Genomic DNA, 25,352 nt, shown 5'->3' with positions numbered 1-25,352 from the left:
CACTTTCCTAAACAAATATTTCGTTAACCACAAACCAATTTGTTTTTATACTATGAATATGATATGGGCACTATTTTTCACCTTATCACCCAATTTGTCGTATATATAAGCACATAATTTAGTAGTCTTCATCAGTTTGAGTTTTAAGCTCCTCAAATAAACTTCTAGGGTAAGTACGACATTGTATTTCTTAAATTAATTTACCTATTATATTGTACATTTTAAAAATATAATTAAATTTTATTCACAGGAAATATTTCTCAAAGAAACACCACCATGTCTAAGAGAAGTCTTTCTTTGTTGTTCGACCGCCCCCAAGAGCCAGTGTTTATGGTGAAGGGCAAAGAAAATGCTGTCTTCCAAGTACCCGAAGAATACCTGGTAAGTTACAATTATTGTTTTAACAATAGTCTACAGAAGCTTAATAATATTAATTAAACATTTAGGCTGACAAGTACAAGCCAATTGGTACTCAAATCGTCAACCGTTTTGGTGAAGATGCTGGTGAGAGAATTAGCATCAAGAAGATCTCACTTCCACCCCTTGGAGACATTTTGGAGCTGGGCAGAAACGAGAACTTCTCCCTGTTCATCCCTAAGCACCGTGCTATTGCTGGAAAACTGATCGACATCTTTTTGGGTAAAATTGTTTCTTGCAATAATTATTTGGTGTTTTAAATATGAATTACAGCTATGCGTAATGTGGACGAGTTGCTGTCTTGTGCCGTGTACGCCAGGGACCGTGTCAACCCTTACCTTTTCAATTACTGTCTCTCCGTTGCGTTATTGCACAGACCGGACACTCAAGATGTCGACGTCCCTTCGTTCCTTAGTTCTTTCCCTGACAAATATTTGGACAGTCAGGTATTTGCCAAAGTGAGGGAACAAGCCACCATTGTTCCTGTAGGCTCAAGGACTCCCATTGAAATCCCTAAAGATTACACTGCTTCTGATCTTGAGGAGGAACATCGTCTTGCATACTTCAGAGAAGATCTGGGTATTAACCTTCATCACTGGCACTGGCATTTGGTCTACCCATTCGAAGCTGCACGTGTGGTAGTCGACAAAAACAGGAGAGGAGAGTTGTTCTACTACATGCATCAACAAATTATTGCCAGATACAACTTTGAACGTCTTTGCAACAACCTTAAGAGGGTTGAACGTTACATCGACTGGAAGAAACCTATTAAGGAAGCTTACTTCCCAAAAATGGACAGCTTGGTTGCCAGCAGGGCTTGGCCAGCACGTGTTGCTAACCAAGTTATTAGAGACTTGAGGAGAGAATCTGACCAAATCGTAACTGATGTAGATGATTTGATTAGGTGGAGGGACAGGATCTTTGATGCCATTAATACTGGTGTCGTACGCAACGTAAGTAAATACTTATCTAATAATTTTTCACCACTATAGTTAAAATGATTTTAAGGAACAAGGCCAAGAAATCCAACTGACTGAGAACGAAGGAATTGACATCCTGGGTAACATGGTCGAATCCAGTATTTTGTCTCCCAACAGAGGATTCTATGGTGACATGCACAATATGGGACACGTTTTCATCTCCTACATTCACGATCCGGACCACCGTCATTTGGAAACGTTCGGTGTTATGGGAGATTCTGCAACAGCCATGAGAGATCCAATCTTCTACCGTTGGCACGCATACATCGATTACCTCTTCCAACAATTCAAGAACACACTACCAACTTACACTACTGACCAAGTAAATATGTTTATTTTATTTTTCTTGACCTAAACTTCAATATAAAATAATTATATTACAGTTGGACTACTCTGGAGTAACAGTCGAAGCAGTGGAACTTCAAAGCGAAGGAGGTGGAAGTAACCAAATCAACACCTTCTGGCAACAATCGGACGTTGATCTCTCGAGAGGAATGGACTTCCAACCTAGAGGCTCAGTGTTTGTCAGATTCACCCATCTCCAGCACAGGAACTTTACCTACAACATCCGAGTAAACAATAGTGGCGGCAACAGGCAGGGAACATGCAGAATCTTCATCGCTCCTAAATATGATGAGAGGGGCAACCCATGGCAATTCCGCGACCAAAAACTCATGTTCATTGAATTGGACAAATTCACAGTCAACTGTAAGTTACTCTTAGTGACTAATTACTGATAATTATTGGGCAATTTATTGCAGTGAAACAAGGAAGAAACACCATTACCCGTTCTTCGACTCAGTCGTCGGTTACCATTCCATTCGAGCGTACTTTCCGTAACTTGGACAACAACAGGCCTACAGGTGGTGACGCTCTTGCCCAGTTCAACTTCTGCGGTTGTGGATGGCCAGCACATATGTTGATACCAAAGGGCAAACCTGAAGGTTTCCCTTGTGAACTCTTTGTGATGATTTCTGACATTGCCGGCGACAGGGTAAAATACTTTTTTACTAAGTTTTTTGATAAAACATATTTAATTAATTAATTTCAGGTCAACCAAGACGAATCTGGTGTCTGCAATGATGCTGGAAGTTACTGCGGTATTAAGGACAAGTTGTACCCTGACCGTCGTTCCATGGGTTATCCATTCGACCGCCTGCCAAGACAAGGAGTTGATACTCTTCAGCAGTTCCTTACTGGAAACATGAGGGTTCAAGATGTGTCTATCAAATTTGAGAACCGCACCTTCAAACCAAGAGTAACTGGAGTAAACTAAATATGTAATGAATATGATTGTTATGAAATTTGTGTATTGACTAACTGCAAATAATAAAAGAATTAAGTCTATTTAAAAAATACATTTTATTACATCACCTTAATTCATGAATAATTTATATACAAAGTATTTCAAAATTAGTCAAAATTTGAGACCAAGTAAAACTTCCGAAAAAAAAACTAAATACAATTGTTTTCAAACGTTTATCCTAAAGAAATACAGCCCTTCAAATTTAAATTTCATAAATATTTTTTTCTCATATTTTTGTAACTGCTCTAATTTAAATTTTTTATATATTATTCTAAAATATATTCCTACAATTCAATATTTTTTCAAATTATTAACTGTTGATTAGTTTTGATGATTAAACAAAGAAAATATAAATATATGTTTTTATATATTCTTTGGGAGAAGTAATATTTATTTAAATTTTATCATTATTGAAATTTTAGAAACACCTTGTATACACATTTGGTACATGTATTAAACCAAGAGTAGTATTATTAATCATTTATTGATTATTTTCAGATAATGCTTACGTAACGAAACAGATAGATAATGTTTCAGTATTAACGGTAGAAATTTATAGCATCCGTATAAGATGAAATTCTCTAGAGATTTAAGCACTCGACTTATTGCAATTTAGTTGAACATTCTATCTAGTTCGTAAATCATTTTCGAGGAATATGATATTTATTTGATCTGAACTATCGCATAGCATAAATAAAACCAAATGTCACTGAGATATGAATTATTTTTTGAAACTGGTAAACAATATTTCACTCTTCGAATTACCATGGTCTAGAAAATGTCACAAAAAAAATACACAGAATTTTTTACTTTTAATTAAAATGAATGCTCAGCTTATTATTCTTTTTTTTTTCATTTTGTTTCAAATAAGCTATAATTTCGTATCTTTAAAAAATAAACTAATTAAACATGTCTGCAATTATTAATTATTTTCCTTATAAACCAAATTTGTAACAAATTATATTTACCATATTTGCATTATAATAAAATGAGCATGTCGGTGACGCGAACGCATAAGATTGTCCCCTACCAAAAATTGCCCATTTCAAAAAATATTAAGAGTTCAATTATATGAAAAATTTTCACTATTTTCTACTAAATTTCTTCATATTGTTTTATGTCAGTTATAATATATTAATATCAATTCATAGTTTTAATTGGTAAAATTATAGTTTTAATGTATAATTTTTTAAGATTGTTGTGGTATTTAAGTACGGGAATAAATAGAAACTAATTTTTTAATCAACATTAAGCACTCTATTATTTGCAATTAGTCATAACATACATTTCACAATAAAATCAGTATAACATTTAATTTACTCCGGTGGTTCTTGGTTTGAAAGTGCGGTTCTCGAATCGGATGCTGACGTCTTGAACTCTCATGTTGGGTGTAAGGAACTGCTGAAGGGTATCAACTCCTTGTCTTGGCAAACGGTCGAAGGGATAACCCATGGAACGACGGTCGGGATACAATTTGTCCTTAATACCACAGTAACTTCCAGCGTCATTGCAGACTCCAGACACGTCTTGGTTAATCTGAAAAACAAGATGACAACGTAAGATGTGTTGGTTAAGAGAAATGAATAATCTGGCAATTTACCCTGTCTCCTTCGATGTTGGAAATCATAGCGAAGAGTTGACAAGGGAAGCCTTCAGGTTTACCCTTTGGAATCAACATATGTGCGGGCCATCCACAACCACAGAAGTTGAACTGGGCAAGGGCGTCACCACCTGTTGGCCTGTTGTTGTCCAAGTTACGGAAGGTACGTTCAAATGGAATTGTTACCGATGATTGAGTTGAAGAACGTGTAATGGTGTTGGATCCTTGTTTCACTATAATAATAATAATAATAATAATATAATGTTATAATTAACAAAACAAACAACAAAAGCTAGTTTATGACTTACAATTGACCGTAAATTTGTCCAACTCAATGAACATAAGTTTCTGATCACGGAATTGCCATGGGTTGCCCCTCTCATCAAATTTGGGGGCGAGGAAGATTCTGCACGTTCCTTGTCTGTTGCCACCGTTGTTGTTCACCCGGATGTTGTAGGTGAAGTCCCTGTGTTGAAGATGGGTGAATCTGACGAATACTGAACCTCTGGGTTGGAAGTCCATTCCTCTTGAGAGGTCAACGTCTGATTGCTGCCAGAAGGTGTTGATTTGGTTGTTGGTTCCACCCTGGGTTTTAATTTCCAATCCTTCTATTGTTACACCAGGATAGTCTAACTGTTGTGTGGTGTAAGTTGGTAGGGTGTTCTTGAACTGCTGGAAGAGGTAATCAATGTACGCGTGCCAACGGTAGAAAACTGGATCTCTCATGGCTGTTGCAGAGTCACCCATAACACCGAACGTTTCCAAATGACGGTGGTCCGGATCGTGGATGTAGGAGATGAAAACGTGTCCCATATTGTGCATGTCACCGTAGAATCCTCTGTTGGGAGACAAAATACTGGATTCGACCATGTTACCCAGGATGTCAATTCCTTCGTTCTCAGTCAGTTGGATTTCTTGGCCTTGTTCCTTGAAATCATTTTAACTATTATGGTGAACAATTATTAGATAAGTATTTACTTACGTTGCGTACGACACCAGTATTAATGGCATCAAAGATCCTATCCCTCCACCTAATCATATCATCTACATCAGTCACAATTTGGTCAGATTCTCTCCTCAAGTCTCTAATAACTTGATTAGCAACACGTGCTGGCCAAGCCCTGCTGGCAACCAAGCTGTCCATCTTTGGGAAGTAAGCTTCCTTAATTGGTTTCTTCCAGTCGATGTAACGTTCAACTCTCTTAAGGCTGTTGCAAAGACGTTCGAAGTTGTATCTAGCAATAATTTGTTGATGCATGTAGTAGAACAACTCTCCTCTCCTGTTCTTGTCGACTACCACACGTGCAGCTTCGAATGGGTAGACCAAATGCCAGTGCCAATGGTGCAGATTGATACCAATATCTTCCCTGAAGTAAGCGAGGCGATGTTCCTCCTCAAGATCAGAAGCAGTGTAATCCTTGGGGATTTCAATTGGAGTCCTAGATCCTTCAGGCACAATGGTGGCTTGTTCCCTCACTTTGGCAAATACTTGGCTGTCCAGGTATTTATCGGGGAAGGAGCTAATAAATGATGGTACATCGATGTCTTGGGTGTCAGGCCTGTGCAACAAGGCGACGGAAAGAGCGTAGTTGAACAGATATGGGTTGACACGATCTCTGGCGTACACGGCACAAGACAACAATTCGTCCACATTACGCATAGCTGTAATTTAAATTTATACTACAAAGTAATTATAGCCACAAACAATCTTACCCAAAAAGATATCGATGAGTTGTCCCGCAATTCTACGATGTTTGGGAAGGAACAGGGAGAAGTTCTCGTTTCTTCCCAATTCCAAAATCTCTCCTAAAGGTGGAAGAGAGATTTGTCTGATGTTTATTCTTTCCTTAGCATCTTCTCCAAAACGATTGACAACTTGTGGTCCAATGGGCTTGTACTTGTCAGCCTAGCAACGAGTATTTAAGAAAACAGGTAAAATTAACACAACAAAATTAGTTAAAACTCACCAAATAATTTTGGGGCACTTGAAAGACAGCACTTTCTTTACCCTTGGCCATGAAAACAGGCTCTTGGGGGCGGTCGAATAACAAGGCGATACCTCTCTTAGAGGAAGACATGGTTGCAGTCTCTAAATAAATTAAAATAACTAGTTTTGTAAATGTAGAAACAACACAAATAACTACTTACATGTTTGGGAGTACGTGAATTAATCGAGCTCTCAAAAATGAACTGACGACTGTATTTCAGTTAGGCATATTTATATAAAAATTTATCTCTATGATGGCTTGTTTATGAAATAATATTACAGGGCTTCCTGAAGGGATGTGGTTGACAAATAACGTATTTTTATGTTGCACAAACACGGGATGTCGTCTGGGAACGTGTCTATAATAGAAAGAAAAACTAAATTGGCCAGATTTTATCGTACATGAAAGTAAATCTCAATTAAAATCTTGTAGAATACTTCAAGTGCTTCTGGTTTAGTATCTTATCCAAATATCTTCCCTGTGTTTTAAAGTCTAAGCTCATGGCAGTATTTTTTAAATTGCACAAACAGAGGATGTGGTCTGGAAACGTGTCTATTATGGAATGAAAAACAGATTTACTAGAAGATTTTATTCTTGTTATAAATTGTACACTTGAAACAAGTATAATAAAATACATTAAAACTATTGTGAATCCGCTAAATTTAGGATTATAATAGGATATATTTTTCCGAGGTACTAGACTTAAAATCACTTTTATTATTATTTCCTTTTTTTATGAAAACTGGCTGAAACTTCTAAATTTATTTAACAGTCCAAAATCCTCCTCTCTAGTTCATTACAAAATTATTGGTTTTTTATTTGAAATACGTATTTAAATTCATTTAAACTAATATCATATATTATTTAAGCTTTTAATAGGCACCCTCCACTAATTATAGTCGCATACTTTTAAGCACAATACAAGCATCTTTACCAAGTTAATCTGTTTATGTTTATCAAAATTAATTAAACATTAAATAACATTTAATTAGTTCTCATACATGAAAGTAAAACTCGATTAAAATCTTGTATAGTACTTGGAGTATTTCTAGTTTAGTATCTCCTCCAAACAACTTCCCTGTGTTTTAAAGCCTAAGCTCCTGGTTTTAATTTAAGTAAAGATGTAAATTCGATATATATAATAATTAACTTATTAAGGTATATAAAACTGTACAAACTTAATGAGACAAACTTAAGACAACAGGAAGCAGAACAACATAATTCCCTATATTTAAAATTATAAAATTAGGCAACTTCTGTGATCAGTACATGAAATTACTTGTTCTGCATATTTTACATATACAAATACATTACAAAACATTCATTCTTACTCGTTTACAGGGCATAATAAAATACATATATATTCATTTAACAACATACAAGTGACATTAATGTTCACGTTTCTACGTCCAGTATGGTCCGATATCTTATTTCGGATGGAAATCCGTTTCTTCATACATTTGGAAATTTGAAAGAAGCATATCCACAAGGAAGATTCGTACACATGCAAGTTTCTGTGTTTTAAAGCATTAATTAGCAACATGAAATTAAAATTTGGCAATCACACGTTATCATACTTCCTTGTTAAATTATATTCAATTGAAAAACAACTAGAAACAATTTGTGGTTAGTCTATAAGATATGTGGTTTCACTTTCTAACCCACACACAGTTTTGTTGTTCATTTATCTCATTTTAAAATGCATCACTTCCAGTACCTATATGTATAGTAAAATTGTAAATAATTTTTACTATTAATAGGGACTGATACTTTATCTAGAATTGGTAACATTTTTATTATCTTTTATTATTTTTTTAGCTTAAAAAGTCGGTCAAATTTGTCTAACAATAAAATGAAATACCTGTATATTATCGAATTTTTGTGAACATTATTTTTAATGATGTATTAATGTTGATGTAAAATTTCGTATGAAAAAATATGACTACAAAAACCCTGAAGATGACATATCACAAGATATTTTGAATTTAATTTTGAGATATAAAAGTGCGACTTAATGAACTGTTATTGAAAAACTAAAAGTTTGTATTTACTGAGCTCTTTAGCTCTTTAACATTTTAAAGAACATGCACTATAATTTAGAAAGTCTAATAAGAAAAAAGCTAGGAACTTGTTATAATGAATGAAGCCGGTGAAAAAAAAATATATGTAACCACAATGAAAATTAAAAACTTGTTTATTATCTCTTATATAAATATAGTAATAATTTAATGTCTACAAAATAATAAAAACATTACATAATCGTCCTTTGAAAAATGTTTTTATGCAAATAATTACGTAATGTCAAAATTAAAACAAAAATCAGCTAAACTATTTGGATGTGAAATGAAAAAAAGTGCACATAACAATTTTTTTGATTATTAAAATAAGCGTCCTTTGTCAAGCAAAGCAAGCTGCAAAACAAATTCAATCAATGTCAATCAACAACAATTTAAAAAACGAATTCAGTTCAAAAATTCAAATCACAAAATCTATAGCACAGTTCCAGCCTGCAAATCACCACAACATTGTCTAAAAAAACCTCACAGCCTGCTTCGTTCATATTCAACTACAATTTCAAAGAACAAAAAGGTCCGCCTATGACAAGCCACGAACACCCAGAGGTGGCATCGGTCGGCCAGTTTTTGAAACAGTGATCTGTTCGGTTTAGTTGAAATTAAATAAATGTGGTTTAGTTGATTTTTGTCATCAAACACGAAACGATATTGACAAGTACATATGGTTGTGCAACATATTATCGTTTTTATTAATGTCCCTGGACGGGCCTCAGCTCTCTTATTTGTCTAATCAGATACGCCTTCTCGTCGTTGAATTGTTCGTCCTCCGCTCGGTCCGTGTGGAACCTCATCAGGAATTCTACCAGTTTTTCCTGGTTGCGCAGCAGGATGTCCAGGATTGGTTTCGGCTTGTTTGGATTTGCCACAAACACCTATAAATACATGTTGTTCCAATTCAAATCGCTTTACTTGTCTAAAAACTTTGATTTAATCAAGGTATCCTCAATCAGCAATTTATTACAGTTTCAAAACACCCCAAAATCAATTAATCAGTTAATGCCAAAATTACCTTAAATACGTGGAAAGCTTCGAATTGAATATTTCTTGATCTCTCTTTCAACATATTCATCATAAGTTTAAGATTGTCTGGATTAGATATATATTTTGTCATTACCTGTAACAAAACGCAAAATGTATCATGTACATTCATATTATTATCAAGTATTTCATGGTTTAGTATTACAAACAAACAGGAATTAAAGATTACTCATACAGTTATCTAAATTACATTTGTTTTCCTTATACCATTGAAAATAATTGAAAGTATTTGAGAGGTTTAAAACAAAAATTGTGGTAGATAATTCCTGACTATATAAATAATTTTTTAATCTGACAATGCATTTTAAAAATATGAAATCAACTACTTGGTCAGCCTATATCTATAGATTACAACTGCAAACAGTTTTGTCTAAATTCATTTGTACTCAAATCTTGACATAGTTAATATTCAAACAATGTTGATGTTATCAGGAGTACAAAAACCATTCTATAAATATTACTAAACTAATATAGTATCACAATTTTTATCACTGACTGCATACATTAAAAGATAACATGCCTAGATGATTATCAATATATTTGTCATCTTGTATTAACTGATACAGTACAAATATTCCACTTACTGTAAAATTATGCCTGTCTAAGAGTAATTCTCCAAGTAGTTTCAGACTTTGACGGCGAGTCACATAATTTTCAGAATTCAACAGTCTTTGATAGTGACTGAATACTTTGTCGTAATTTGCCTCTAGGAAATCAGCACACAACAATTTATGCCTTGTCAACAGTTCCTAAAACAATCTGATGTAGTTCACAATTAACAAATATAAAAAATAAATACCTTAAATGTAGAAAAAGCGTCTGAGGCAATATCAAAAGTGGACACCTCCACATAATTGAAAAAATTGTAGAAATCATCTGAATACAACATTATTTTGGCCAAAGCCTCATATCTTGCACACTCCCTTAACATTGTTCCACAGTTTAAGGCAATTTCTTGATGTTCATATCTAGCAACAAATCGAACAAATTGATTAACAATCACAACATTAATTAGCAGAGCACTCACCCAGTCATAAGGGTAAATAAAATCTCAGGTTTGGTACAGATGTATTCAACAGTGGGTGACCTGGTGCCTATTTGCCTTCTTAGTATGTTGTTGAACACTTGAGCCACATCTTTTTTGCCCTCGAAGTCGATACGGTTTAGATTTTGGATCAGCAACAGCAGCAGATTGTTGTTGTACAATTCCTGGGCCAGCTGCGCCACGATTATGTCGGCCTGCGGTTCCGCATCGGACGTCCCATACAGCATGTTCTTTATCAGGACCAAATTTTTGCTGACATCCTCTTGAGCTTTCTCAGCTTTTTTGTCGCCTTTCTCCAACGAATTGACGGCCTCTTTGAGCGCCTTCACCACGTCCTGGGGGCTCTTTTGCGACTTTCCAAACAGTGGCATCGTTAATATCTTTTGCACAGCGTAAATTATAATAACAAATAATATTTTCGGCCGAGTGACGTTTTAACTAATAGTATTGTTGTTGAAAGTTATAAATGTGTACCGTGAAATCGACTGTCGGGCTTCATACATCAATCGTTGGGCGGTATCAAAATTTAACCTCGTTCATCACTGACATTTAATTTGCTGTTAGTCCGTTTTCACAACTGTAGAACACATTAGGATGATTATTTCTCGACTTCACCTTGGGAATTTTTTCTAGTAATTTTGACAGACGAACTGCCACCACACATTATTTTTCCGCATCACTAATCAAACGGAGTTGCATTTGATTTTTGAATATTTGTCGTGGCACACCTGACTGGTAATACGGCGCGCTGCTTTATCGGCACGTAATTCAAACAAATTCATCGTTCAATTGTTGGTTTATCCAACTTGGCTAAAATTCACGTATCTAATCTTTAGATACTAAATATGATTATGCATGTTGTAGACATTTCACAGTATCTACAGAGTAAAATTGGTGAGTAATTAATCATACAGTTTTAAAGCAATTTGATTAAATTGGGCTTAACTTGTCAAATGTCTACTCTAGAAATGGTAAGTTCAAAATTGTTCAATTTCTTCGAAAATATAAGTAAAATTTAATTGAATTTCTATGAAAACTTGTGGTGACGCATGAATTTTTTTATTGCAATTGATAAACTCACCTTTTTTTATTAACATTATGAATCACCATCACTGGTACAAACTTTCTAATCACAGTTGTAAAATAATTCCACAAAGTGATATTAAAATTGCAAATGTTTAATCTTAAGACATTTCATACATCAAGCATAATTCATAACATAATAAATTGTACAAAAATCAGCAATAAATATTAATATTTAACTAAAATACAACTACACCTGAATCCTACATCTAATATTAGTAAAATAAATAGAAAAAGAAAAGGAATGTAAACAAGAAATTCTAAATTGATTTAGTCTTATATCACATGAGCATCAAACATAAAAGATGTACATTTCACTAAGATTAGGCTTTCAAACAATTATTCCTAGCAATAACATAATTGAGAACAAAATTTTAAGGCCATTGCCTGAGGAATCTCATATGGTACACCCCATGTTTATTAAAAAGAATTGACAACTATGAGATAACTCCAGTCTTAAAACTTAGTTATATTAAAATAAATACTTTAGCATTAACATTAGCTTTACACACTTTGCAAACATTTAATGTACCCATTGTTGTTAATTTTTTTATTTTGAGATCACAGAATTTACAGGCACAATTTTCTTAATAAACAGTGGGGTCTTAAGTAACTTTGGTAAAAAAGTTATTGACGTGAATTTTGAATTTGAACATTATTCAGATGGTGTCAGATCTTTTTCGGGTTCGCCCTCATTCAACAACTGCAACAACAACTCGTGCACTGGTTCAAAAGCTTTTTTACTGCCTGCATTAGTCAGTAACAGATAATCGTGCATGTCGTGATGGCTTATTGTGCCGTCAGGCTGTACGAATCCATTGTCTATTTGTATAAGCTCCACTTTAGGCATGTTTTCCAGTTTAACCTTAAGAACATCATTGGTTTGCATTAGTTTATCACGAATTTGATTTGGGTGCTGGCCTCTTGGTAATAAAGTCTAAAATGGCAACAATAAACTCTGAGGAACATATAGGGAGGTGCTACTTACAGGTACAACAATATAGACGTCAGGGTGCTTATCCCTGATTGTGTTAATAATTTCTACTATTCCATCTCTGATTTCTTCTGGTGTGTTCTTGTGATTATTTGTTCCCACATGAAGCACGATCACCTACAAACACAGTTTAATAACATTTCAGGACTTGTGATGCGGTGTACCTTTGGTTTAACGTTGTCGAGTTCACCGTTGTTGATCCTCCACAACACATTCTCGATTTTGTCCCTGTGAATACCGAAGTTTAGGCAATGTAAAGGCGCGAACAGTTCGTTCCAGACGTCCGTGTGCTGCAACGCTTGCACGATCGAGTCCCCAATGAATATCACGTCCGCATCCTTCTCCCTGGTCTCGGAAAGGAAACGATTGTGCTGAAATTTCCATTAGTTATTCGACGTCTAACCAATGACTGGCATACTCACTATGCTCATCCATCGGTTGTCGCCGTCGTTATCGTCCACCGGCAATGCTGACTGACAACTGTTCATAATTTATTTAAAAAGTGGTGAAAATAGAAAAACACGACTATACGCTAAAGTTTCCCTTAAGAAAATTACATTCCCAAACGTCAAACTTGGTTGGAAACATATACGTGAGACTCTTATAAGAAGGTTCAATCAATTCACTTCGTTGCAAATGCGCATGCGCGTGGGTGGTGTATTTGTGCTACCACACATGTGTATAAAGTACAAATTCACAAAGTTGTTATTCATTCTGTTTTAGGTGGTTTTGCCATTAGGCCATCTCTCTCGTGTTGTTGTGTTGAGCAGTGTGACCATTTAGCAAACCTACTTTCTGGGTCCAAGACGACTTTGGAGTGCTCGTTTTCACTTACTACGTTCGACGTGTATCGGTTTCCGAATTTGAACACGACTGCCGGGGATCCCGGATACATGCGGACTCTATAATAATCCGTATTAGTTTTAAATTATTAGAATAAAATTTTAGTTTCATTCGACAAGAATAAAATAAATAAATGATAATAATATAATAATAATAAATATTTATTTAAAATTATTTATAAAAAGAAATGTCACATTAATTAATTAAGAATGCATTATGTTTAAAATAAATAATGAACAAAGGCCATAAGACGTTAAGATTGCCGAATCGGACCCAGAAAGGTTATATAATTTCAGGAAATGAAGACACTTTCGATGCTGCAAGTATCAGATCTTTATCTGTTACCGTTTCTGAATAAGTCAAAAATACTGAAAATCTGTAAAAATTGTTAATCTCAGCACCTTGTGAATCGATTGATATAAATACTGGATATATTTTAAAGCATGAAGGCTGCTTCTAGGAAAGCGATAAAAATATGAAACTTTTTTTTGAATTCCTCATTCAATTTTTAACTTTATTTCTAATTATAATCATTAAATCAGTATAAAATACTATTGTTTATATAATTCAACTACGTTTTAGAGAATTTAAACTTTCCTTTAACTTTAATGGTCTGTAGTTTATCATTTTAGGAGTTAATCACAAAAAGAAACTGATTTTTGAGCAAAAAATCGATTTTAAATTTTTTTCCATGTGACGTACTATTTTAAAAAATTCCTAAAATTCATAATTTCATCGAAAATTAAATAAGGAATTAAAAAAAAAAATAGTTTCATATTTTTATCATTATCGTAACATAGTTATAAATCAAAATTAAGAAAATAACCTCGTTTTTAAGGTTCTTATGAATAGATATGGCTCTTATTTTTATATATAATTATATATTATATATACTTATTTAATTAAATTATGTTAACAATGTTGGGGATTCGCATTAAGTTTCATGTATTCAAGTTTATGTAATGGTATAAGTAAAAGACAAAACACTCGTCTGCTTCGTGGCTTATAAAATGTGGGTCCACCGCAGCCCAGTCCCGATTCAGTAACCGAAGCCTGTCGAGTCCAAAGGTGCCGAACGTGTCTAACGAAAATATTCGGTCCACAGAAAGTTGATACATGCTGAAAATACGTGGGTAGTCGATGTAGGACGCTGTGTTACCATAACCTGACATTTGATCAGTCAGAAAATAGCGATGATGAAAAATATTGCTTTAATATGTTTAAGAAAACATGTTCTTTAGTGTAACGAATATGTATTATTCGATTAAAGGTGAGTAATCCAATTAATGGCAACTAGAGTCGAACTACTTTCTTTTTATTGCTATTTATGGTTACATGTCTGCATCTTAAGAAATTGCCCTAAAAACCTTAAGAATTTATCTTGTTTCTTGATCTGATTTGCAATGCTAATTAGATCGTGATCTACCGGTTGATAGGTGTCAGTGGACAACAATTTTATACAGGGTGTTAATTTGTTTGACAACTAATTTGCCGGCCGGAGTATTTTGTCGTGAGTCAGGACGTAAGATAAAAGGATGTTAAAATTGATGACACACAATCACAAATCTAATAGATTTTCGTAGAAACGTAAACAAGTTTATCTTTTATTTATTGTATGTACTTTTAAAACGTAGTATCTAATTCAACCACAAGAGGCGCACCAAATTGTTTAGTAAGATTTAACAATATTTTCCCTTCATTCAGTAATTGCCTTAGAGATCCCAAAACAATTAGGAATAGTTGCCAAAAGAATGCCCCAAGAATATTTGATAGAAATGATGAATATTCTTGATAATTTTCGTCATACTTTCAAACAGCGCCCCCCACAGGACAAAACTGGTGTCCGTCAATACTGCGTGTTTGTCGTTTTGTGTTGCAAATTTTACCGTTGACTTAAATTACATCCATGTCAAAATTGAAATTTATATTTTTTGTACATCTGTATCAAACAACATCTGAAACGTGTATAATAAAATAAAAACAATAACATCGAAAGCCAAGAGAGGTTTGGCGCCCTCCACCAAAGTCCCTAGTTCGCAAAAATGGAGGAAGTTACGCCGACAATGAACTTGTAGTATCGGCGAAAGTACCGGTTGAATAAAATACACATGTAAACAGTTTAAATTGTGCTTGTAAAAGCTTGTAATTGTAAATTTACGATTGTTTGGTTATCAATGTGACCGGCAAAAAACACTATGGATAATATTATGAATGCTTTAGATTACATCAGGAGTTTTTTCTCAAACGCCCTCGAGGCCCCCAGGAAAAGAAGGTACGTGCATTATTTACACCACGCTTTGGAATAACCTAAGTAATTTACAGAGCTAATGATACCCCAGATTATGAGATAGTGCCCAAATGCAGACGACTAACGTCGACGATGTCCAGATCGAACTTACACGGTTAGTGTTTTTGTCATTAGTGTTAATCTGTAGTTAATGTGAGTGTTTTAGATAACTGGTCAATCAACAGACGGCTTAGAAACAGGCTTTCAGGCACCCGATTAAATCAGCCTAACTTAATCGAAACAATAACCCTGGATGATGAAGACAATGGGAGAACGTTTCAAAAGGCAAGCTCAAACAGATCAAAGTTCACGTCGTCCACCCCACAGGAATCGCGAACAAAACTCACATACTCAAACGGTGTCGATGATGAAGTGTTATTTGTTAGGGAGGACAAATCCCCAAACGAAAAACACGAAATGGCCAAGAAAGCTGGCTTGAATTTCGTCAGCACCTCAGATCTCTTCAACGTGAAACCATCCACGTCGGCGAGAAATGGGATTAATCCAAGACTGTCGAATTCCAAACGTAACTCGTCGAGCAGTATCGACGCCTCGATAAGGCTAGATGACAAAATGACATACAAACGATTACTGGATACTGTCATCAATAACAGCTCGAATTCTTCCCTATATTACACACCACAAGGTGAATATTTCAACAGCAGCAATCAGAGAACCAACAGAATCATGGGTATGGCACAGCAAAACTGTGACAAGAAGAATGACTCGAGCAGTTCCAACAAGAAAATGTCCACTAAAGCCACAATCATTAAAGTGCTCGATGATTATGAAGGGGACTCTGTCCTTATAAGAGACTCAGATAGTGATAGTTCTGTTACGGAGTGCCGGCCTCCATCACCCCTGCCGGACATCAAAGTGGAGCCAGTCAACAGTCTTAAAGTTGAGTTGGACAGCAATGAACACACAAAAAGCGACTGGTTGAGCTCTGTGTAAGTAAACTTATTATATTGTTCACTGTGTTTTATAAATAAATTGTTTTCGTTTTTTGTAAAAAAATTTTTTGATCAGTCTGGTATATAAATAATCAATTAGATAACATAAATTCAATGTGCAACATTAACTATACAATAAATTGTTAATGGGATTAGTAATAGGATGTCGTTGGTCTGATAAGTTGTTGTACATTGAATTATTTGCTACCAGGTACTTAGTATCTCCTAAAAGTCGAGGATAAAAGTAAAATTTTGTGGATATTTAATATATTTAAAGCGGAGCTAGTTTAATTCTGACGCATGCGTTACAATAAAAATTGCCTGAACGTTTATAAAACGTTTGTGTCAAGTTCTCCTTTAAATTTGGAACCTTTGGGTGAGTACATGAAGGCACAATCAACATTTTCTAAGAAAATTTTGAATTACCATTTAATAAATCACATAAAAAGAGGTAAATGGACCGAATCAGCAAAGTTTATTTTCCAGAATTGCTCGCCACAAAAGCCAGTCGGAGCTCAGACAGAGGGAGATCGACCAGCTGAAACAAGCATCGTCCTCGTACGAAGCGATAAACAGGGACATACGTCGGCTACGCATCAGCCACAACATCAACGAGTCCCTGTTGCTTAAGGAGGCCGTGCTGCCGATTTACGTTGAAGATGACGGATTGCCCGTGTTGACGGAGGAGCAATCGGATCTGGCCAAACGATCCCTTGTTGGCGACCCGAACGAAGTGCTCGCCGCCAAGTTTAACTTGCAGATAACCAGGAGGGACATACAGACTTTGTCCGGCTTGAACTGGCTGAACGACGAAGTGATAAACTTCTACATGAACCTGATTATCGAAAGGAGCAAATGTAGCACCAGATGGCCCAAGACCTACGCCATGAACACGTTCTTCTACACGAAAATTTCGAAGGACGGGCCGGGGTCCGTTAGGAGGTGGACAAAGAAGGTTGATCTGTTCAGCTATGACCTGATGTGTATTCCGATACATCTGGGGATGCACTGGTGCATGGCTGCGGTGGACTTCAGGGTTAAGGCCATTAAATATTACGACAGCATGGGCTCCAACAACAATAGATGCTTGAATGCGTTAAGAAGCTATCTGGAATGTGAGCACATGGATAAAAAAAAGACTGCTTTGGATACAAGTGTATATACATTGGAGAATGTCAAGGGTATTCCGCAACAGATGAACGGCAGCGATTGCGGCATGTTCTCGTGCACGTTTGCGGAATTTTTGAGTAGGGACGCTAAATTTGAATTCACCCAAGAGGACATGCCATACCTACGGCAGAAAATGATCGTTGAAATATTAACTGGCGGGCTCCTCGTAAAGTGAAACTGTTTTCGTTTGGTAAATTTTATTTTTCTAAAAAATAATGTATGTAAATTATTTATTTCGAACAAGGATTTATTGACATAAATTAAAATCTGAAATCTAAACGATGTTTTACACGTAATAGGTATCAATAGTAATGTTTTTCTTATTTTTTTATATATGTACACATAAAATTAGAGCTGTTTATTTTTCACATTTTGTATATATGTGGACTATTGTCTTGAATTTTTCTACTCAAAATGATTTCAGTATTTTTATGTAGTTTTAAAGTAATAAAATTAAATATGATTCACATTGAATTATTCCATACCTTGTAAATACTGATAATTGTTTCTTTACATACATTGTCAAAATTGAATTGTATTTGACCGGTACGTTATTGTTTTTTATTGTAAAAAATGTTTAAATTCACTATGTTAGGTAAGCAACGTCAGAAAATTGTACATGGATTAAACACGTTGTATAAAACAATAAAGGAATTATAGAAAACAACAAGTTTCATTTTTACTTTCACGACTCTCTAATAGATGGCATATCATTTACCAATTTCATATTATATAGTCTTTGATTATCCACTTCATTCAAAAATGAGCACCAACCTCATACAAATAAAATAAAGATGTTAACTTACATTTTATTACAAAAATACAGCAATCAATTAAAAATTATTCGTCTGAACTACTTTCAGACAACTCTGCTTCTTCCTTTGGTAACCTTTTCTTGCACTGACTCTTCTTCAGATACCCTGGACCTTTCTTCGACTTCCTAAACACTTCAATTGCCCTCATTTTGGCCCTGAGCATTTGACTTTTATCCAGCTCCTTTTGGTAAATCACCTCCTTCTTCTTTGCATGCAACGTTTTCATTTTTTTCTCCAAAATTTCCTTTTTTAATTCCGCCTCTTTGGCAGATTTCAAAGCCATTTCTTTGGCGAGCATTTCCTGCAGTTGTGCCTCCATTTCCACAACTTTTTGAGACGACTCGTGGGCAACGTTTTGCAAATGTTTAATTTCTCCGTCCTCCTTCAGTGCTTCGGGAATTGTACTCAAAGATGCGTCTCCATTAACTTTGGATTTCTTGGGCGGAGAAACATGTTCAACCTGTTCACACTTCTTTTTCCTGGCCCTCCCAATTTTGGACTTAGAAGTGCCCGCTTCTTCGCCTCCGGCTTCCTCTTTTTTCTTCCTTCTACCAACTTTCTGTTTTGGTTTGTCCTCATCCTCATCACCACCACCCTTTTCGATTCTATCTAAAGCAGTCTTGACTCTCTTGCTGATTGTGCCCTCGGGTAAATCGGGTTGCACGACGAACTTCGTTTTGAAATACTCCTTGATCGACTTCTGGGAAGTTTTTTCCTCGATTCTCCGCAAAACGGGCCGTAAGACTTCTTCCGCCTTAAGTTTGGTCCAGCCAAACTTCTCCCTTGCGAAGTCGATCAATCCGACCATGTTGGGTTTACCCCAGGAAAACTGTTCCTTGCTGGTCTCCACAGTTGGTTCCAAGTAAGCTTGAACCACTTGTACGCTAGGAAAACTGTCGATGAACTGCACGTTCTTCAATTTACTTTTAAGGGAGGCCCTAACTTTGCCTTTGCCTTTTTTGAACCAAACATGGAACTCCCTTAAACCAGACAACAATTGGGAATGTGAAATGTTGACTTGGTTCTGCTTTGAAGGTGGAAACGCAGCTAGAATTTCTAAAGCAGTTACCGGACCTACACCATTTAAACCAGTGGTGTAATCACTGCCGACCAACAAGGCCAATAAAATCATTTGCTCCCGAGACAATTTGAAATTTCGCTTTATTTCTTCCGCCTTGAACTCCATCACCTGTTTGGCTTGGTTGAAGAAATTTTTATACACGGTCTTGCCACCAAACAACCAGATGTCACTGTCATCGGTGATGGTGCCGTCGGTAAGATTGGCGTCATCCAAAAAAGCACATTGAGCTTCAGCTTCCATGGGTGCGATTATGTAAGGTACTCCAAACAGTTCCAGTAATTCCTAGAAAAATATCATGTAAACACCTAATGCTAGACTGTTGAGGTATTTGTTGTTTTACCTGAGCTTCTTGGTACATTTGGTCTGTAATGTTTGTTCCCAGCCTCTCCTTATTTGATCTTTCAACCAGGAGGTTTATTTGCTCATTTTTTAAATCGTCTTTCATTTTTTGCAAGTCTTGCTCGGTTAACTTAGGCTTTTTGGCGTCGATTTCCGGTTTTTTAGTCGCTGTAGCATCTAATTCTTCCAACTTGCCTCCTACTGTATCTACCTTGGCTTTGCTGTTAATATATTGAGTCAACCTTTTGAGTAAATTATTGGGCGATTCGTTGGAGTCATCAGGAATCGAGTCTTTAGCAACAGATTCACTTTTATTTTCCCCAATATCCTCAGGTGCAGTTATGGGTGCCTCAACTTTTTGATCACTGGAATCAACCAGGTTAGTTCCAGGCAAACTTGTGGATGTTACTGAGTTTTCATCAGTAGCTGCGACTTCCTGACTATCATCGTCGAATACATCTTTGAATAAATCATCATCAACAGTTTCATCAGGATTAACAACGATTTCCATCGCGTTGTTGTCTTTAGGAACGTCCGCAGCAACATCCTCCGTTTCCGGGTCGGAAACTTCTACGAAATCCGAGTCATCATCGTCATCGGATAACGCAGCTTCCGGAAGAACCTCCACCACAGCCTTTTTCTCCTGCATTAGTACTGCTTTTTTCATGGGTTTACCCGCGTTATTGCCAATTATTTTTGCGATTTCGCTGGGCGTCAACCCACTGTACTCCATCATGTAGTTTTGGGCCGAACTGAGAACCGGCTTGGGTTGTTCGACCTCTTCAAAGTCCTCGAAATCATCGCTGGTGTCCGAGTCTAGCGGTTCATCCAGGAAGGAAAATTGGAGATTCTTTTTTATTTCCTCCACTGTCGGTGGTTTTGGTGTGGAGTCCGACGTTGACGGTTCCTCCTGCAATGACAGAGCTATGGCCCTTTTCAAGTCTTCATCGAACTCCTCGTCCGCTTTAGTTTTCGACTTGCTGGAAGCACTAGATTCCGTCGACGATTGCGATGTGTCCGGCTCGGCTTTCTCCTCTATTTCCTTAATGGTCTCCAAAGCCAACTTATCGGATCTAGCTTTGTCTATGGCTTGTTTCACGTCCTTGATCAACAAGAACCTGGTGTTCTCATCTGAAGCTATTCTCTTGCCTATATCCTTGTTGGAGGTGATGACGCCGTAGTCCTTTAGGATGGCCTCCAGTTCCCCCAACGACAAAGAGTGGCCGCCCATTTCCTTCTCGGCTTCCTCCAGTGCTGATTGGACTTCTTGACGTTTTAAAAGGCGCCTCATTTGATAGACGGAGAAATCGTCACTTTGGCTTGGGAGTTCGTGTAGTCTGCCCCAGGAGTTTTGTTTTCTGGTCTCCTTTAGGTCTGTTAGTATTTCGTGCCTCACGTCAGCTGGCAGGGACTTGAAGTACTGGCTTTTGGTTTCTATGGAGTGGAGGTCAAACTGTTTCGAAGGGCTGGAGTCCTCTGATGTTTGGCTTTCAGATTCGTCCTCTGATGATGAGATGGTTGAATCTAGTGGTGTGTCTGGCAATTTGTACATGTTTTCTGAATCGTTTTTGATTGGTAGCTTTTTGGTTTTGCTTTCGAGGGCTGCCTTAGCCTTGTCTGACAACACTTTGCTAATGGCTGAATGCTTAAGGATTGTTGACAGTAGTTGTTCCTGAATTTTGTTGGCTTCATTTTGATTTTTGTGCTTATACAAGTTGCGTTTTTCCTGTAAAACATGACAGTTAGGTTATGTGGGGTTGTGTGTGTTGGGATTTTACAATTGTTTGTTTTTTAAGTACTGGTACACCGCCGTCGAACACAAAAACAGGTTTGATTTTGAAGTAGAGCAATTTGCAGACTCTGTGATAGATTCCGAGTAAGTGGGCATTCTGTAAGACGCCACCTTTGGAATCCTGAAAGCCTTTTATGGCCTGGTGCAGCCAAATGGACACATCTAAACGGGGTTGGTTAAGGAATGTGCAATAACTAATAATTATTAGGGTCTGTCAGATTGAGGTTATGTGCAAAAAAAGGATACCGACAGCGAGAACCTTGTTCTCCAGCGTCTCCAGCGGCACGGGCTTGCCGGAGGGCTCGATCAGCCGCCAAAGGCCGTGAACTCCCATGGTCGGAGGCGCGAAACCGTACACATAAAAATCGGAGCCGCTTTTTTTCCCACGGTTATGTAGATCGCGACGCGGCGACGGGACGTGCCAGTGTCAGTCAATGGTTCCCATGAATCGGGCCGAGATGCCGAGAGAGAGACGGGTCCGGGCCGCGGTGCTGAACGCGTCGTGTCCGTGGAAACACGTAGGTAATCTGGTTGCGCGAGTCGGAATCGTAACGCGGCCCTGTGCAGCGGCAGGCCGGTCCGTCGCCCCGACGGTCGGACGATATCAAATGTTTTTGAAGAGAGGCCACCCACTCTTTCCCACACCACGGTTTTCCCACGCCCCGGCCCGTAACCCCAACATCCTCCTTTCCCCCGGCCGCGTCCGACGTCCTCGTGAGACGCGCGGGACGCAATCAGCCGCTCGGACAAACGAGCGCATTAGCAATTAGGCGGCGTTCACAGTGCGCGCAGTACCATTTCCCTATACGAGGGGTGATGCTAATCTGGTATCATTAACACCAGTAACAACGACCTATTATATGAAATTTACATTTTGATTTTATACTACTTAATTTAGAACGTTTCTATTGTTTAAGTAATTTCTCACTTACACACTTTTAACAATATAAAAAAATAACAGTAATATTAGTCACACTTCTTACTTATAATATTTAACTTTACCGGTGTCAGATTATAATATTGCTTAATTTTTCTTTTATATATATTATTATTATAACTTTCACCAAATATGTAATAATAAATTATAAATGTACTTTTTATAAACTTCAAATTATAAAGTGGCACTACACGAAAATTTACAAACAACTTTGGAATTCTTGGTATTAATTAAAATGCATCAGCACTGCGATCTCCTCTGACATAGCCTCATGCAAGGAGAAAATACAAATTTGTGAATTGATCTGGTGAGAATATTTTGTTTAAATTTAACACATTGTAACTTATAAGTAGAGTGGAAAATCTTTTGAACTTCTATTTCTTTTGAAAGCTTCTTATATAAAATTGCGAATAACATCTTGACATTTACTCATTAATGATATAATTTTATTGATATATTGGTTACAAGTATTGGAAAGGTACAACAAGCAGTTTAATAAAAACAAACAACTTTTGCACCATTTGTTAATTGATTCAATTTTCAAAAAGTTTATTTATAAGAAGAATGGAAATTATTTCGAACTCTTACTACATTTGATAGCTTCTTCAATAGTACTGCGAATATCATCTTCTTATTAATCGTCTTATTATTTCATTGATATATTAGTTATTGGTATTAGAAAGCTTCAACAAACAGTTTAATAAAAAACGAACAACTTATGCACCATTTGTTAATCAATTAAATTTTTAAAGAGCTTCAGTATTTCCATCTCCTTTAAGATAGCCATATATAAGAGAAAAATACAGATCTGTAAATTGATCTGTTGATAATATTTTGTTTCAATTTAATTTATTATAATTTATAAGGAGAATGGAAATTCTTTTGAACTCGTACTACTTTTGAAAGCTTCTTCAATAGTACTGCGAATGTCATCTTCTTATTAATGGTCTTATTTTATTGATATATTTGTTATAAGTATTGGAAAGCTACAACAAGCAGTTTAATAAAAAATAAACAACTTTTGCACCATTTGTTAATTAATTCAATTTTTAAAAAGCTTCAGTACTATCATCTCCTCTGACATAGCCATATACAAGAGAAAAACACAGATTTGTAAATTGATCTGTTGATAATATTTTGTTTCAATATAATTTATTATAATTTATAAGGAGAAGGGAAAATCTTTTGAACTCTTACTACTTTTGAAAGCTTCTTCAATAGTACTGCGAATATCATCTTCTTATTATGATCTTATTGTTTCACTGATATATTAGTTATAAATACTGGAAAGCTACAACAAGCAGTTTAATGAAAAACAAACAGCTTTTGCACCATTTGTTAATTAATTCAATTTTTAAAAAGCTTCAGTACTACCATCTCCTCTTACATAGCCATATACAAGAGAAAAATACAGATTTGTAAATTGATCTGTTGATAATATTTTGTTTCAGTTTAATTTATTATAATTTATAAGAATAATGGAAAATCTTTTGAACTCTTACTACTTTTGAAAGCTTCTTCAATAGTACTGCGAATATCATCTTCTTATTAATGGTCTTATTATTTCATCGATATATTAGTTATAAATATAGGAAAGCTGCAACAAACAGTTTAATAAAAAAACAAACAACTTTCGCACCATTTGTTAATTAATTCAATTTTTAAAAAGCTTCAGTACTACCATCTCCTTTGACATAGTCATATACAAGAGAAAAACACAGATTTGTAAATTGATCTACTGATAATATTTTGTTTCAATTTAATTTATTATAATTTATAAGAAGAATGGAATTCTTTTGAATTCTTACGACTTTTGAAAGCTTCTTCAATAGTACTGCGAATATCATCTTCTTATTAATGGTCTTATTATTTCATTAATATATTAGTTATAAGTATTGGAAAGCTACAACAAACAGTTTAATAAAAAACAAACATCTTTTGCACCATTTATTAATTAATTCAATTTTTAAAAAGCTTCAGTACTTCCATCTCCTCTGACATAGTCATATACAAGAGAAAAATATAGATTTGTAAATTGATCTGCTGATAATATTTTGTTTCATTTTAATTTATTACAATTTATAAGTGTAATGGAAATTCTTTTAAACTTTTATTACTTTTGTAAGGTTCTTCAACAGTACTGAGAATGTCATATATAAATTTAATAAATAGGCAAAGTATTGGGAAGCTACAACAAGCAGTTTAGTAAAAAACAAACAACTTTTGCAGTATTTGTTAATTTATTCAATTTTTAAAAAGCTTCAGTACTACCAACTCCTCTGACATAGTCATATACAAGAGAAAAATACAGATTTTTAAATTGATTTGTTCATATTTTGTTTCAATTAAATTTATAATAATTTATAAGGAGTGAGTGATTTGGAGTGATTTATTATCTTTAGAAGCTTCATCGATAGTACTAATTAATATGGATAGTAAGAATTTATAATAAGAAATTATAAAAAAATCTTTTACGTTCTATGTGACATAATTAATTTTTTTAGGTTTGATAATTTTAACATTAAATTTTTTATTTTTTGAAATTTTTATAAATCAAGTATAGTAATTGACTCACTATTTGATATTCATATTATTTATTGATTATTTTT

General features: G+C 35.5%; 6 protein-coding genes across 7 annotated transcripts; 2 read left to right on the top strand and 4 right to left on the bottom strand.

Annotated features, from left to right (window-relative positions):
• Positions 1–257: 257 nt before the first annotated feature.
• LOC109605720 (phenoloxidase 1-like) lies at positions 258–2,744 on the top strand. The gene is made up of 7 exons (XM_049966150.1): positions 258–381; positions 447–639; positions 691–1,370; positions 1,426–1,719; positions 1,781–2,105; positions 2,159–2,391; positions 2,449–2,744. The coding sequence occupies exons 1-7, from the start codon at positions 277–279 to the stop codon at positions 2,671–2,673; spliced, it is 2,055 nt and encodes a 684-aa protein (XP_049822107.1). The 5' UTR covers positions 258–276; the 3' UTR covers positions 2,674–2,744.
• Positions 2,745–3,982: 1,238 nt separating this feature from the next.
• LOC109605719 (phenoloxidase 1-like) lies at positions 3,983–6,411 on the bottom strand. Its single transcript, XM_020022308.2, has 6 exons — positions 6,271–6,411; positions 6,017–6,209; positions 5,286–5,965; positions 4,612–5,230; positions 4,304–4,536; positions 3,983–4,239 (listed from the first exon to the last, which is right to left on the bottom strand). The coding sequence occupies exons 1-6, from the start codon at positions 6,379–6,381 to the stop codon at positions 4,015–4,017; spliced, it is 2,061 nt and encodes a 686-aa protein (XP_019877867.1). The 5' UTR covers positions 6,382–6,411; the 3' UTR covers positions 3,983–4,014.
• Positions 6,412–8,467: 2,056 nt separating this feature from the next.
• On the bottom strand, positions 8,468–11,111 carry LOC109604112 (protein Mo25). The gene is made up of 5 exons (XM_020020640.2): positions 10,432–11,111; positions 10,204–10,372; positions 9,989–10,153; positions 9,376–9,480; positions 8,468–9,238 (listed from the first exon to the last, which is right to left on the bottom strand). The coding sequence occupies exons 1-5, from the start codon at positions 10,818–10,820 to the stop codon at positions 9,056–9,058; spliced, it is 1,011 nt and encodes a 336-aa protein (XP_019876199.1). The 5' UTR covers positions 10,821–11,111; the 3' UTR covers positions 8,468–9,055.
• Positions 11,112–11,218: 107 nt separating this feature from the next.
• On the top strand, positions 11,219–18,449 carry LOC109604118 (sentrin-specific protease). Of its 2 annotated transcripts, none has more exons than XM_020020645.2 (5): positions 11,219–11,343; positions 15,590–15,641; positions 15,692–15,771; positions 15,823–16,606; positions 17,096–18,449. In XM_020020645.2, exons 1-5 carry the CDS (start codon positions 11,295–11,297, stop codon positions 17,952–17,954), a joined length of 1,824 nt encoding a protein of 607 aa, XP_019876204.1. In that variant the 5' UTR covers positions 11,219–11,294; the 3' UTR covers positions 17,955–18,449. The 2 variants fall into 2 exon arrangements, with proteins under 2 accessions (XP_019876204.1, XP_019876205.1); XM_020020646.2 differs by lacking the exon at positions 11,219–11,343 and adding an exon at positions 14,494–14,639.
• Positions 11,607–13,121, bottom strand: LOC109604119 (platelet-activating factor acetylhydrolase IB subunit beta homolog). The gene is made up of 4 exons (XM_020020648.2): positions 12,949–13,121; positions 12,691–12,897; positions 12,521–12,643; positions 11,607–12,469 (listed from the first exon to the last, which is right to left on the bottom strand). Exons 1-4 carry the CDS (start codon positions 13,012–13,014, stop codon positions 12,188–12,190), a joined length of 678 nt encoding a protein of 225 aa, XP_019876207.1. The 5' UTR covers positions 13,015–13,121; the 3' UTR covers positions 11,607–12,187.
• Positions 18,450–18,576: 127 nt separating the features above from the next.
• LOC109604115 (DNA excision repair protein ERCC-5) lies at positions 18,577–22,450 on the bottom strand. The gene is made up of 4 exons (XM_020020643.2): positions 22,053–22,450; positions 21,793–21,968; positions 20,016–21,740; positions 18,577–19,957 (listed from the first exon to the last, which is right to left on the bottom strand). The coding sequence occupies exons 1-4, from the start codon at positions 22,138–22,140 to the stop codon at positions 18,620–18,622; spliced, it is 3,327 nt and encodes a 1,108-aa protein (XP_019876202.2). The 5' UTR covers positions 22,141–22,450; the 3' UTR covers positions 18,577–18,619.
• Positions 22,451–25,352: the final 2,902 nt, after the last annotated feature.

The sequence above is a fragment of the Aethina tumida genome, chromosome 4 (genome assembly GCF_024364675.1).
Source record: "Aethina tumida isolate Nest 87 chromosome 4, icAetTumi1.1, whole genome shotgun sequence".
Lineage (NCBI taxonomy): Eukaryota > Metazoa > Arthropoda > Insecta > Coleoptera > Nitidulidae > Aethina > Aethina tumida.
The sequence above is the reverse complement of the archived record's forward strand: the minus strand, read 5'-3'. Positions and strand labels throughout refer to the sequence as shown.

Coding starts and splice junctions, on each gene's coding strand:
- LOC109605720 (XM_049966150.1), top strand. CDS start 277: ATGTCTAAGAGAAGTCTTTCTTTGTTGTTCGACCGCCCCCAAGAGCCA. Junction 1,371..1,425: donor ATACTGGTGTCGTACGCAAC/GTAAGTAAATAC, acceptor AATGATTTTAAG/GAACAAGGCCAAGAAATCCA. Junction 2,392..2,448: donor CTGACATTGCCGGCGACAGG/GTAAAATACTTT, acceptor AATTAATTTCAG/GTCAACCAAGACGAATCTGG.
- LOC109605719 (XM_020022308.2), bottom strand. CDS start 6,381: ATGTCTTCCTCTAAGAGAGGTATCGCCTTGTTATTCGACCGCCCCCAA. Junction 4,537..4,611: donor GGACAAATTTACGGTCAATT/GTAAGTCATAAA, acceptor TTATTATTATAG/TGAAACAAGGATCCAACACC. Junction 4,240..4,303: donor CCAACATCGAAGGAGACAGG/GTAAATTGCCAG, acceptor CTTGTTTTTCAG/ATTAACCAAGACGTGTCTGG.
- LOC109604112 (XM_020020640.2), bottom strand. CDS start 10,820: ATGCCACTGTTTGGAAAGTCGCAAAAGAGCCCCCAGGACGTGGTGAAG. Junction 9,481..9,988: donor TAGACAGGCATAATTTTACA/GTAAGTGGAATA, acceptor GTTTTGTTACAG/GTAATGACAAAATATATATC. Junction 9,239..9,375: donor AAGCTTTCCACGTATTTAAG/GTAATTTTGGCA, acceptor ATGTATTTATAG/GTGTTTGTGGCAAATCCAAA.
- LOC109604118 (XM_020020645.2), top strand. CDS start 11,295: ATGATTATGCATGTTGTAGACATTTCACAGTATCTACAGAGTAAAATT. Junction 15,642..15,691: donor GAGGCCCCCAGGAAAAGAAG/GTACGTGCATTA, acceptor AGTAATTTACAG/AGCTAATGATACCCCAGATT. Junction 15,772..15,822: donor GTCCAGATCGAACTTACACG/GTTAGTGTTTTT, acceptor TGAGTGTTTTAG/ATAACTGGTCAATCAACAGA.
- LOC109604119 (XM_020020648.2), bottom strand. CDS start 13,014: ATGAACAGTTGTCAGTCAGCATTGCCGGTGGACGATAACGACGGCGAC. Junction 12,898..12,948: donor ACAACCGATGGATGAGCATA/GTGAGTATGCCA, acceptor TGGAAATTTCAG/CACAATCGTTTCCTTTCCGA. Junction 12,644..12,690: donor TCGACAACGTTAAACCAAAG/GTACACCGCATC, acceptor CTGTGTTTGTAG/GTGATCGTGCTTCATGTGGG.
- LOC109604115 (XM_020020643.2), bottom strand. CDS start 22,140: ATGGGAGTTCACGGCCTTTGGCGGCTGATCGAGCCCTCCGGCAAGCCC. Junction 21,969..22,052: donor GAACAAGGTTCTCGCTGTCG/GTATCCTTTTTT, acceptor AACCCCGTTTAG/ATGTGTCCATTTGGCTGCAC. Junction 19,958..20,015: donor AAATGTACCAAGAAGCTCAG/GTAAAACAACAA, acceptor ATATTTTTCTAG/GAATTACTGGAACTGTTTGG.